This window comes from Notechis scutatus, chromosome Z, assembly GCF_049901735.1.
Source record: "Notechis scutatus isolate UNSWTSFEM ecotype Mainland chromosome Z, rNotScu1.2, whole genome shotgun sequence".
Classification (NCBI taxonomy): domain Eukaryota; kingdom Metazoa; phylum Chordata; class Lepidosauria; order Squamata; family Elapidae; genus Notechis; species Notechis scutatus.
The window spans coordinates 32,930,358-32,944,882 of NC_142025.1; the positions used below are offsets into that span (position 1 = coordinate 32,930,358).

The window sequence follows — 14,525 nt, forward strand, 5'->3', positions numbered from 1 at the left end:
GCTTCCTAACAGACAGGAAGCAGCAGGTGAAGCTAGGCGGAATCACATCCGATACCTGTATAATCAGCACAGCCCCCCCCCCAAGGCTGTGTGCTATCTCCACTTCTTCCTATATACCAATGACTGCATCTCAAACGATCCATATCCATCTGTTAAAATACTGAAGTTGACACAACAGTGATTGGTCTCATTCGAGACAACAATGAATCTGCATACAGACAGGAGGTTATACAACTTGCCTCGTGGTGTAACCAGAACAATCTGGAACTGAACACACTCAAAACCATAGAAATGGTGGTAGACTTTAGAAGAAACCCTCCCATACTACCACTTCTTACAATACTACACAGTATCAACAGTAGAGACCTTCACATTTCTAGGTTCTACTAAATCACATGATCTAAAATGGACACCTAACATCAAAAACATCATCAAAAAACCACAACAAAGAATGTTCTTTCTGTGCCAACTCAGAAAGCTCAAACTGCCCAAGGAGCTGCTGATACAGTTCTACAGAGGAATTATTGAGTCTATTATCTGCACCTCTATAACTGTCTGGTTTGGTTCTGCAACCCAACAGGACAGACACAGACTTCAGAGGATAATTAGGACTGCAGAAAAAACAATTACTACCCACTTGCCTTCAATTGAGGACCTGTATACTGCATGAGTCAAAAAGAGGGCTGTGAAAATATTTACAGACCACTCACATCCCGGACATAAACTGTTTCAACTCCTTCCCTCAGAATGACGCTATAGAGCACTGCACACCAGAACAACTAGACACAAGAACAATTTTTCCCAAACACCATCACTCTGCTAAACAAATAATTCCCTCAACACTGTCCAGCTATTTACAAAGTCTGCATTATTATTATTATTATTATTAATCTTCTCATCACTCCTTATCAACCATCCCCTACCACTTGTGATTGTAGGACTGTAACTTTGTTGCTTGTATCCGTACGATTTATATTGACTGTTTCCTAGTATGATTTGATTGTTGATTGTACCCTATGACTATCATTAAGTGTTGTACATTATGATTCTTGATTCTTAATGAATGTACCTTTTCTTTATGTATACTGAGAGTATTTACACCAAGACAAATTCCTTGTGTGTCCAATTACACTTGGCCAATAAAGTATTCTATTCTATTCTATTCTATTCTATTCTATTCTATTCTATTCTATTCTATTCTAATCATTTTAAATCCCAGGGACCACTAACTGGTTCTGTGGGCGTGGCCTAATTTGTGGGTGTGGCTTGGTGGTCATGTGACTGGCTGGCCAGAGCTTGTATGTAAATATCATAAATATTTATATATTGAATTTTTTATTAAAAAGAGCAACTTTTACCCAAAATCAGGCAAAGCAGGCAGGCAGATTGAGTTGCTCACAGAATCATTCAGTGATCTATCTATCTGCCATTGGCTACCTGAGTTTGTCACATAAAATTTGCTTGCCGTGAGTCAGCACTGAATAATAGAACCTTCAGTCCTAAGGGAAGTTCAGCTGTGCTTAAAAGCAGAGCCGAAGATCTAAAGATTAGCTAGAAAGCAAGAAATCCAGCCATTTCCTGCACAGCAGAACAACTGATGGTCGGAAAAAGGAACAATAGCAATTTAGCAGGCAAGTTTGCCAGGTAAGCAGTGACTGGGTGGGGAGGGTTCCTGTGGGCCATGTGGGCAGCACAGGCTTGAGTTCCTGTGCAGCCTGGATTAATTGCTTTTGGGGATGCTCTGGGGGTGAGATTTCTCTGCAGCCCACCAAAATTTTCTTGCGGCTCACCAATGGGCCGCGGCCCACCAGTTGGCGACCACTGACCTAGAACGTGTTGTTTTTGCAATCTATGGGATGTGTAATAGTTGCCTCCAACACCACAGTTCAAAGGCATCCATTTTTCTCCTATCTGCCTCAGTCCAAGTTTCATAGACATAATTAGGAATTGGGAAAAATATTACATTAACTAATCTGCATTTGGTTGTGTGGCTGATGCCTTCATTCATGCCAGACATTGCAATTTTTCCAAGTGCTATATGTCTTCTGTTCTCAGGTCTGCAGTCACCACTTTGATTTTAGAGCCCAGGAAGATGAATTTCTCTACTGTTTCGATAATCTTAATGTCGATCTACTCTCTGGGAACTATGTTCCATAAAAATATGAAGCCACCTGAATAGAATCAGAACAAATCAATGCCAGAACTAAGGCAAAACTCTGAGTAATGTGGTTCAGAAGCCACAACTGTGGTGCATCAGAACAAATACACATGTAGGTTGAGAATGCCTCCTTGGGAAATTTCAATGTACCTGGGATGATCTCATCATAGCCATCTAACCAGAAGCAGTTAGATGATTAGCTTTCTTAGATATCAAATTATAACATCTATCCTATTATGGCTTATTATTGAGATTTTTTATCATAATTTTACCCTAATTTAATATTTTCTCTCATCTATGGTATCATCCACATCCTCTCTCTCTCTCTCTCTCTCTCTCTCTCTCTCTGTGTGTGTGTGTGTGTGTGTGTGTGTGTGTATTTATTGATTATTTAACTTGTATTTATGTTTGTACATATAATGTGTCTTATCAGTATTGCATATGTGACTGTATGACCAATGCCATACAATAAGTAAATAAAAGGTAGGACCTGATCTTTTGATCCTCTGTTTTTTGTGGTTTATTGATTGATCTATTGATTGGTTTTTAGTTTGGTTTGCTACCATCTCACCTCAACAGAACTTTGGGCAACTTATAACATTAAAAGCCAATAAAACCATAAAAACACATATTTATAATAACAGTAAAAATACAATTAAAAAGATGGGGAGGAAGAGAGCAGGTTGTACAATGGGGGAAAGTTGAATCTTCTTTTAATCCATCAACCACCTCCAGCATAATGCACCATTGTTGGGGCCCCAAGCCAACTGGCAAAGCCAGATCTTCAGGCCCTTATGGGTGGTCTAAAGAGATGTTTCAAAGGGCAGGTGCCTGGACCCTGTCAGATGAAATTCATTGAACAACAGAGTTCACCGCATGCCCCTTCTGCTGGGACAGGTGGAGCAGGCCAGTCCATTTGGACGAGACAATTCCTCACATAGCCTGGAACCATGGCATGCGGGGCTTTAAAGATTTTCTTTTTGCTCATATGGAAAGAGCTTGTTTTCAACTAATGCTATTGGACTGTATCAGCTGCAATACCATTCAGCAATTGAAAGTTTTTGTTAAGCAGATAATTGGCCTGTAGTTGCAGGATGCTGCCCTTTTTGCTGAACATTGCATTATCAGATAGGATTTGCAAAATGTTAACAATGTTAAATTTCACTTCCTTGTGGTATGCTACTAAACTGTTCGGCAATGAACGTGTGCATATTAGTTCAATGCCAACACTCATACAGTTCATCTTCACCAAGATGGTGCTGATGAATTGGTAAATAGTCAATGCTTGATCCTCCTTGCTCCTTGCAACCTGCGGCTCTGGAGCCACATGTGGCTCTTTTGGCCTTCTGCTGTGGCTCCCTGTCGGCTGATCCCACCACTGGCTCCCCATCACTCCTCGCCTGGCCTGAGAAGGTAAGGGTGATGGCAGGGGATGGAGACTCGTTCCATATTCCAGAGCAGATGACTGGGTGGGAGTGAGTGACATTGAGTTGGCCACGCCACCCAGTCACACCAGTTGTTAAATTATTGGCTCCTGGTGGTTTTCTTTCTGTGGAAAATGGGTCCAAATGGATCTTTGAGTGTTTAAGGTTGCAGACTCCTTTTCCTTGCCTTTTTCTCCATTATTTTATACTGTTATTGGTTGCACATTCAGCCAGATGTTTAGATTAGTTTTGGCATTTTTATCCACCTATCAAGTCCTTTCTAAGGATTTGGGATTAGTTTTACTAGTGTGTGATGCTAACGCCAACCAGTGGGCTCATAAGCCATAGTTTATAGTTAATAAACAATGTCAGGAGTGTCAAACTGGTTCACCGTGGGCCTGATGCGTCAAGCACAGGCCACGCCCACCCCAGCTCCACGGAGGGGAAAAACGTTGATATGTCACATAACAGCATGACACCGTGAGTTTGACATCTGTGAACTATGTGAACTCTCTAGCTGTGATTCCTTCAATATATCATGTTTAAGCCAATCATAGCTTAGTATGTTGCATGACCATGTGATATGTGGAGATTTTTATTTCAAGAGAATCTTGAAAAATTACGATTGTACCTTATTCTGAAAAATTCATGGCCTACTGAGCATGAAAAAGTCTTGCTGTGTTTTCTTTAAAACGGGTGTCCTAGGTTTGGGGTTTTAAGGATATTTTAAAACCATGGAGTCTTTTTTCTCGTTTTTAAAAGGAGTTCAGTCTCCCAAACCAGGCTTGCAACCATCACATCCTGCGTTTCTTTCCCAGCGTTTAAGCTCCTCTGCATCACTGCATAGCGTTGAGAAAACAATAACCCGCTTCTGCTGTCCGCCCTCCCTCACCAGCTCCGCTGACCTTTATTTCAAGGAGTCATCCGACTACCTCGGTCCCTGCACAGAGAACGACAGCCGGCTGCCTATGCGTTTGCATAACAAAAGCCTGCCATCCAGCCGACGCCTGGGAATGTCGTCGTCACCCCTCGCCCTCCTTCCTCCCCCTCCCGTCGCCCCCGCAGCATATTTGCTTCTCATTTTCCAGCCTCCTCTGTCTGACATTTCATACATTCATCCAAAAAGGCGAGGGGGGGGCGGGGGGGAGGATGAAGCAATGAAGTATTTGTAAGGAGAGCGATGCCTTGAAAACCCTTTGTCGTTTGCAACCCCTTCTCCGCATTGATGTTTCAGGGCGACCGCATCACTTTCTGGGAGGAGGGAGGGAGAGGTGCGCGTTGACGTATTCTCTATGGGCCTTTTGGAGCAGCGGGCTATTGCTCCCTTGATTTGGGCCGTTGCTATGGGTTACGGGATTACGGCCGGCGACAGCCTTCTCTCTCTCTCTCTTTCTCTCTCCCCCTGACAAACAGCCCCCAGCAAAGCTCAGGCACATGGAGGGAGCCTGGAACACACATTCCCCGGGCGGGAGGGGGGAAGCGAGCGAGCGAAGTGCTGCTGCTTGCTTGCTGCTTGCTGCTGAGGCAGCGCTCTGTGCGCGCCGGCGATTCCGCGTGCGGCATTTGCAGCTGCGGGGGCAAAATGTCCAGCATGCGGGGTTGAAAACAGGGGGGCGGGCAAGAAAAAAATGGATCAAAGCCTTGAGGTAAGAAACCAGCGAACTACTATACTCTATGCCAGGTCGAAGGTGCAAAACTGGCCCAAGAAACCAGGTTTGGAGAGAGAGAGAGGAAAGCTAATGGCTATAACTGATGGCCAGGCATCCCTGTTTCGCTTCTCCTAAAATGAAGCCAGATGGCTTACGAATGGATTTATTTATTTATTTATTGCTTCGTGCAGGGAGATAGCAATCAGAGACGGGAAGTTTCAGGCGATCCAAAAAAACTAAGCCGGTAGCGGGGAACGGAATAGAGTACTTTTAAACATAAAAAAATCCTTCCCAGCGTAACAATTAACCAATGAAAGGGAAAGTTTTTGAGTTTGAAGAAGCGAGACGACGGCGAAATTCTAAGCAGTTGGCTTGTCGGAAGCGAGTGTTTGCAAAGCAGAGAAGGCCAGCAAGGAAAGGGTTACGTTGAAAAGCCGAAAAGTTCAGATGCGTCAGCCCGTGTCCACTTGATTCTTACCCCATTGGCCTTTTGCAATTATAATTCTCTGTTTTTCTGATTTTATGTGAGGTTAAACTGGAAAGCTAACCAATTCTTCCTATTTGATGGATAACTGTAGGTAAAAATACTTATTTTCTTAAAATTATTTCTAATCGGCATAAAATTATGAGGAAGAGAGGGTAATGTATTTGCAGGGGAGCTAAACATTTTCCAATAATAAAAATAATTTATTTCCACTTTAAATTTTGTAAAATGTGATCTACTAAAAAGAAAGGGCTGTCAGGTTTTATAAGGGATTTGTTAGAAACAGGAACAAAAACTTTTTAAAAATTTAAGCAAAATTAAAGTATCACTGCAAAAACAATCAATTTTAGAAAGGGAAAACATTAGGGAAAACACTGAATTAATGCACTACTGCTTATAACTATTAACTACTAAGAAAATAGACTTCATACTCTGCTAGATATTTTTGCCTGCTTTACATGAAGTTTTAGCAGATTTAATTTATAAAATGAGCTGTACAATTACATGAACTTATTTGCAAAGCTTTGTAATAGCAAGTTGTTACAAAAAATCTTCAGAAATGAAGGTGTGGGAATTACCTAAATTGTATGTAAGTAATAAAATTTGTCTTACTATAATATACAAAAATATGGGTGACAGACTATGAAAAATATATAAACTTAGAAAACAAATTCCTTTTCCTTGTCTATATTGCATAAAATAAATAAAATGAGTGAGAACAAACTGAATCCCAAAATGGGAGGTGTGACTTGGAAAATTAATGGGCTTTTTTAAAAAAGAAAATTGTTTTATTTGTGCTATCTTAAAATATGTCATTACGTTCAGTATGACATCACACACACACACTATACATAAGTGTGTGTATATGATATAATCTTGCAATTTAAAATATCAAGACTGCAAAGACAAAAATAAATCAACAAAGAAAATGTTTTATTTTGAAATTTAACAAAACAGAAGCATTTTCTAAACATTTTAAGAGTCCACACGGTTGCGATTAAGTATTTCACTAATAGACACTTGATAGACATAAAATATTTCAAGGGTCATCTGCAATCAGATGCATTCCAAAATAAACAATTTAAATATATTTACTTCATGTTGACCATGTAAAGGTTTGCTGTATGAAAAGTATGAATATGGTAATACTGAAGCATCATGATTAATATGCCCCATATTTATAAACCAAATGACAAACTGCATCAAATCCAGCAATTCACAGTGGAATTCGAATGTAGCAGTGGTTCCCAAGCCTTCTATTTGCTATACTTAAGACTGAAATAATTGTTTATCCTCCAGCAGGCATCAATTAAATGACATCACATAAGTCTTTAGACATCATAAACTAAAATTAGTAATCACTTAATTTATAGCATACACATTGCTTCAAATTACTTCACAGTAATGACTCTTGATTTCTGTAAACAACAATACTTATACTTCTGTAAAGCAGCAATACTTATTCCACTTTATTTGGGTTTTTTTTCCCTTTCCTCAGTTGGATGCCTTTTGTTCATTTTATTGTAACAGCAGCAAACACTGCACTTGTGATTTTACTTACATGTTCAGGCAGTTACCTAAACATAAATAGCTAGCACTCTTTGTAATTAGACCTAAATAATTTTATCCAATTCAATAAAATAAAATAATCTGCAAGAACTCCAAGACCTTCAAAAAGTATTACTTAATATGAATATAATATGAAAACTAGTAAATACATAGTAAACACATTTTTGGATTGAGTAACTGCTTAATTTTACTGAGGATTTCCAAAATGAATTGAGTTTTCGAAGTTGTCCAGCTAGATACTTTAAACATATATATCCCTAAAAAATTAAATTGTCTTTTGTTATTTCCTGCTCCTCTGGATAAAATCTAATTCCTTCACTGTTACATCTATAAAGAGAAAAAATAAAATTGAAAAAAATAGCATAATTCTGTTATAATGCAAAAAGGGTTTGATATACATTATTTCTTTACTGCATCAAAAAGCAAGGCATACTAAATTCCTTTAACCTAGTACCCTCAAATGTGATGTACTTCAATTTCAATGAGATTATGGGTCTGAAACATGGCCTGTGACAATTGTTAGGCAAGCTTAAGCCTACTGACTTCAACTTTATCTAAACAGAATGACTGAAGCACTTGATACTCTGTAATTTTGATTATAACACGGTTCAAGTTTGTTGAGATGAAGCAAATATTTTAGAATGTTTATTTACAACTAATTTAGTCATTTATTCCTGTATTGCATACTTACCTGGCAATAAGTCTCATGAAAAACTGAGTATTTTTTTAAAAAAAAATATTTTACCTATGATTTAGAATTGTTAGGTTTGTAGAATATGTATGATAGAATTATGTGGCTATTTAAAATGCCAAATGAAAATAGAATTTGTATATTTTGAGGTCAGATATTCCAACATATTTCAAAATCATTCATTCAGAGGTTTTTTCTGTTCTCCCTTATAATGACCCCCAAAGGATTACACCAGGAAATCTAAGATACTGAAGGTGTCTCTACAGATGTAATTCATAACTGTTCAACAAAATAAATCAGGTTTCCCCTGCTTGGCCTGCAAAATAACTTGGGCTAATATCTCTATAATTCCCAGCCCACATGACCTCTACTGCATATACTGTATATTTTTCAAAACTGGTTTGAAAACAGAAAGCACGTGCTTTGGAAAGTAGTTGGAAAGGTCACATGCAACTTTCAAGTTATGCCTGTCATTCCAGGAACCGCATAGTGCAAATAATATTTCAGGGTTCTTCGGGAGCTCTGCTTGCTTTATGTCTGTGTGAATTGCTATCATCGCCACTGTGTTCAAGCCCACAGGATGAACTGCAGAGGGAAAAAAAAGGGTGGGGGGGTGGGGAGAGAGGAAATTGGTTTTCACAACACACTCAAAGCCTGAGTAACAGAGGAGAACTTTAATTATCCCCAGTCACAAAAGAGAGACAGGAAATTTGGACTTTTAATTAGTCATTTGGAGTGCAGTTGGATATTTTTTTAGCAAGATAATTTAAACGTGAATAATTCAAGTCTGACTAAATGAAATTCACATAATCAGAATGCAGATAATTGAATTTCTACTGCATTCATTAATTCAATGTGGAGGTGTATGCAAAGACTTCTATGATGAGCTGTCACAGCTCAATAAAATCTCAGTCAATTAATTTTTTTCATTATCTTAGCATTGCATCAACAACAAAAATGCTGAAGTGTTTTTATTATCATGTGTGCATGTTTAGCAGAATGTAAGGAAGTAACCTCTCAGAATCTGAATCGGCATAATTTTCTTTTTTCTTCTCTTCATGTTCTACAGGAAATCGTCGTTTCAAACAAGCAAAGTCATGGATTGCTTCAGCCACAGAATATTTCGTGTTTCCAGATACACAGGCCTCAATATCTTCAGGACTCAGTTGTGTTTGTACAAATAGATGAAGTCTACTGTCTGAAAGCAAAACTGGATTCTGGAGTACCCTTTAAAAAAAATACAAAAAATTCATCTGCCTTCCAAGAACGTTCAATATTTGTTGCCTTAAAGTTACTTTTAACTTCATACCCATTGCAATTTGAATGCAGTATAAATGTTAGAATTTTTGAGTAAGTGATACTTACCTTTATTAAAGTGGGATTTTAGGTGAGTAAAATAACATATAGCTAATAGTTATGAACATCTGTTATATAAGTAATTTTCAAGGACTTTTTTTTCTGTTGCTACCATGTGAATCAATTACTAGTTTGGCTGGGGGGAAAGAATGTGTGCCTGTATGTGTGGGAGAGCTAACATGGGAAATGATGCATAATCAGTAATTCTGAATAATAAAACTGTTGCCTTAAAATAAGGGCATTATAGAATTTACAGAAATTAAATGCCTATGTAAAACTTCAATTAATTTTTAATTTTACTTCAATTAATTTTTAAAAGTGTTTCTGACTAAGCATGTAATCTTAAAATGGGAATGCTCAGTTCAGCAAATATTTAAAATAATTTAATACATTAAATATAAACATCATTATGGGGTTACTTCCAACCACACACCATGTCATAAAATCTATTTTTCCAATCTAGTTTTATTCAAAATTAAAAAAATTATTTAATCCAGCAAATATAAATCCCAAAATAACATTACTTCTATATTAAAATTGTGGAAATTCAGATATTTACTTTTTTATTTAATATTTGTTGAAGTCAGTTAATTACTTTTATCATTAAATGTTCTCTTAATCAGAATTCTTAAATCCAACTGGGGATAGTCAATATAAAAATTCCAGAACTTTGGTTTATAATTGGCAATCATTCAGGATAAATTTCTATCAGAGAACTCATTATTTTAATATGAATAACCAATGCTGTACTATGCCTTCTGTACAAGAATAATCTCAAAATATCTCATAACCCTGTTTTAAAGAAAGGACATCCGGATTAATTCTATTAAATATAGCTATGAAAGAATCAATATGGACATTATGTAGCCTTTGTAACCTAGTGTCTTATAGATATTATAAAATTAGAGTCTACATTATTTGTCATCAGAACAATGGGACCTGTAGTCTAACAAATTTCAAGGATGTCAAATTAGGGAAGTCTGATGCAGTGAAGAATATTTTTATAATAACTCATCAGGTCAATAGAATAGAAAAATAGGGTTTGATCTATTTCCTGCTGGCTATATAATATGAAAAACAATGGCTGAGGCATATTCTTGAATTGAAGGAAGAGAAAAATTAAATCATTTAAAAATTGGAATGATAAGAGAAGAGGGAAATAAAATGAGGGTTAGACCAGTCTCAATTATGTGTGCTGGAAACGAAACATGAAGGCATCTCTTTTGATCTAGACAGTCATCTTACATATCTAAGCAAAAAAAAAAAAATCATCTACGAAGTCCCTTAATAGCTAGGCAGGAGAATAATAAAATTACTACTGAAATTCTAATTATTCCATTAAGTATGTGCAATATCATGATGCACATATAAAGGAAATAGTACTTATATCATGATGCCTGTTTCATCATTTGCCCCCACAATGGACATCCATACTCATTTGTTTCCTGAATTTAAGTCCCCACTCATCCATAAAGGTTCTTGGATTTTCCTTCATTCTACCCAAGCCCACTTAAATCTAACCCATTTTACAAAGTTGTTATGAAAATAAAATTGGGGAGAGGGAACCCTGCATGCTACCTTGAGACTTTGGGGAAATAAAGTGAAATATAAAATAAATAAACAGGAAGCATACCAACCCTTGAAACTCTTTCTCCCTTAAAATCAAAACTAGCCTATTCACTTCCACCAGGTTTCTAATTTAGTCTTTAAAACAAGGATATCTTGGATAATACAGATTTATCAGTTTGTGAAGTCACACTCCTGTCTGAACCACCTCAACCTCCAGTTGAGGGCAAGGTGGCATCCTGATATAAAAAACGAGGGTCTCATATCTTTAGATCTCTATTTCTTTCTGCTGTGAAAATATATTCTGCATATGTATGTCCAGACCACTACTGAACATTATGAAGTGGCCAATTTGTCATGCAGCAGAGCTCCAATACAATACATGAAAGCATGCAATGAAGAGCTGTTTGGCTGTTTGCAGAGGATGCTTTGCCCAAGCCACAATCAAATCAAAGGGTTCCTTCAAGGTTTTGTACAGATATAATTCATACATGCAGGCAAGAATGCTCTGATATATTATCTAATTGCATGCACATTAACATAAACATTACACACAAAGCTCAGATATTTGTCAACTCTAGTGGATTCTGCTAATTGCCGTGGTCATTAAAGATGCTACATACGTCATTCTCCTCAGGCCGTGATGAAGGGGACAAAAATATTACTGGTAATCTAACTAATACTATTTTATCTTAATCATAGAGCTATTCAATTATTTTAAAATATTTAATGTGTATATCATTTTTATCTAGTATAAATTGTCCTTTTCAACTCCAATATACCTATATTAATATAAGATATTGGACAGTATTGTTTTTGGAGCATACCCTCTATCTCAGAACCCATTGAAAGATTAAGTGTGACCTTCATCTGAAAAATATAGGCAACTTTTCTTTAAATTCCATTTCAAGCTGAATCATGTTACATAAGAAATCCCAAACAAACTAAGCATTAATCATCCCATCTCTGATAGGATTTTTCTCATTCCACGGAAAAATCCTATCAATTTACTAACAGAACGTCATAACCAGACACTATTGTTTAAAGTATGCATATAATATGCATATAGAGATAAAGAGGGGACAAAAATATTACTGATAATCCAACTTGGTATTATTTTATCGTAATCATACATCTGTGATCATACAATTTAATTCTCAATAGATATTTTCAGTGGTTGCTTTAGAAGTGTGATTTTGTCACCAAACTAAAACCTAAGTAACTGTTGATACAATTACACCACAGTTACTTCTTTGTTACTGTTTGAAATGCATTTTAGTTTCTTTGTAAAATAATGGGTAATCTTTAAAATTGATTTTTGATGGTTTGAGGCATTGCACCACAAAAATAATGAACACTAATGTCAATGATATTGGACAGAAATTCATTTTAGCTTTATTTCATGTCCAGTGCAATTTTGTTAAGCCTTGAACTGCCAAAGCACTGTTATTAACTTGCTGGTAACCTAACATATGGGAACAGCAAACAAAAGTGATAAGAGTACAGGTTGATCTAAGCACATCAAGGCTACCATTAGCCCTCTCCTGCCCCTCCCTGCCACTACAATTCAATTTCCACTTTTATTTTTCACTGGATTCATTACTTTACAGTCATTCTTTTTTCTGCTTAATAGTGCCATCTGGAGGCTTAAAAAACTGATCAGTTCAAAGATAATAAATTAAAAACAGATAGGGTATCCTAGAAATGCAAATATGCCAAGTGTGAACAGACATGTATTGAAAGGTCTAATATCTGTCAGTCCTTTGAGGTAACCAGGTCAAGAAAAAGTGCCGGCAGGAATTCCAGAAATGCTTTTCTTATTGCAATAAAGTAGAATAACAACCTTACTGCAATACTGTTTATGTCCCATTTTAAGTAAAAACATGGAATTATTTGAGGCTTTATTCCCAAGTTTCCCTCTACCTCAAAACTCTATAATCTTTTTCTTAAGTCTCCCCTTAACAGCTTGTTTCTTCCTTCCGTATCCGCAAGGTCGGTTCTATATTCCCATATATTTTGCTACTTAGGAAGAACAATATTTAATATTTGCCTTTGATCCATGATCCAGATTTGGATTGAAATGGGAGACAGAGGTACAGTTTAAATCAGGGATGACAAACTCAAGGCCTGTGGGACAGATCCACTGTGCAGAGTGCTTGAATCCAGTTGACAGGGCCGGCCTGGAAATATCAAGGGACCAGTCTGTGGTACCTCTGGCAGCTAAAACAGGTTTTGTGCGGCCCCTTGCATCTCGTTTTCACCCTGCATGGCCTCCTGCAGCACTCTGCTGGCTGAAACTGGGCTGAAAAACGCCTAAAATCAGGCCCAAAACAGTTGGAAAATGGGCCCAAAACAGGCCGAAAATGGGCTGAAAAATGACCCGAAAACGGGCCATATGGCCTGTTTTTGGCCAGCAGGAGACCATGGAGGGCAAAAATGAGGCACGGGGGCTCTGTGCAGATCCCTCATGCCCCATTTTGGCTTGCAGGGTGCTGCAGGAGGCATCCATCCTGTTGTCCTGCTGCCACCCTGCCACCCTTCCCAGCTGCTGCCAGCCCACAGACTACAATGCTGATCCGGCCCTTGAAGAAATCCAGTTTGACCTCCCTGGTTTAAATCATGGTTTGATCAGATATTATGCTTTTTACCAGCCTTGTACACTTGGCTTCTAGTTTATTTGCTTGTAAACAGTGCTTAAACCTGTTTCAGACATCACAGGAGAAGGTAATAAACAAAGTCTGTTGCTTCTCTCCACTTCTCTTTAAATAGAAACATGGGGAAACTAAATTCACATGATAAACCCCAATCTGAATACAAGTCTGTTTCCATATCCATCTTACCTGGTTTTGCTAAGCTATAATGTAGCTAGTCTGGTTTGGCTTAGCATAAATCATAATACATAGATGATCATTATGTATCTGAATCTTACAGATATCATTTGTTTGAAAAAAATTCTCTAATATTAAATATATTTTACCATACTGTGGAATAGTATGGCGCTATAGTACTATCTAATACGTAGCTTATAGATAGCACTTGAATTACAACCTTTCATCCAACAATTCAAAGTTATGACAATGCCAAATAAATGCTGGTTAGCCCTGCTCCTGTTCTAGTGAGTCCAGCACCTGCAGTCATGTGGTCTCAATTTGGACACTTGGCCACAAATTCACACTTAAAACAGCTGCAGCATCGTACATCATACTTTGCAACTTTCCTGCCAGCTTCCCACAAGTCAATGGGGAAGCCGGCAGAGAAACCATCCCAGACCTCTGCACAGCACCTCACTGCTCATCAATCTCCCTCACCTGGCAGCAGCCACTAACTTGCCTGCCAGACTGCTTTTAAATAACCTGGGATTTGCAATTTCTTGCTAGTTTCCCCACTGACTTTGGTTGTGAGAAGCTAGCAGGAAAGTGCAAGTAGGTACTTACTTAATGACCCAGTTAACGACAGTATCACTTAGCAACAGAAATCCCAATCCCAATTGTCATCTTCCTGTACAGCCTTAGTAATTTAAATGCATTACCCTAATAGGGATTTTTTAATTTTGTAAGCATAGGAGATGTTGAAGTTATGTTTGTAGCCATTTCTTCTGGAATTTATGCATCACAACTTGTCAGCTTGA

At 37.6% G+C, this 14,525-nt stretch overlaps 1 protein-coding gene across 4 annotated transcripts in view; it reads right to left on the minus strand.

The window, feature by feature from the left end:
* Positions 1–6,627: 6,627 nt before the first annotated feature.
* SNX10 (sorting nexin 10) overlaps positions 6,628–14,525 on the minus strand; it is a 45,673-nt gene continuing 37,775 nt past the window's right edge. For all 4 annotated transcript variants that reach the window (XM_087946396.1, XM_026673616.2, XM_087946397.1 and 1 more), the window contains exons 6-7: positions 8,990–9,202; positions 6,628–8,560 (exon numbers count right to left, since the gene is read on the minus strand). In XM_087946396.1, coding sequence (XP_087802522.1) covers positions 8,479–8,560; positions 8,990–9,202 — 295 coding nt within the window. In that variant the 3' untranslated portion in view covers positions 6,628–8,478. The remainder of the gene's footprint in view (positions 8,561–8,989; positions 9,203–14,525) is intronic.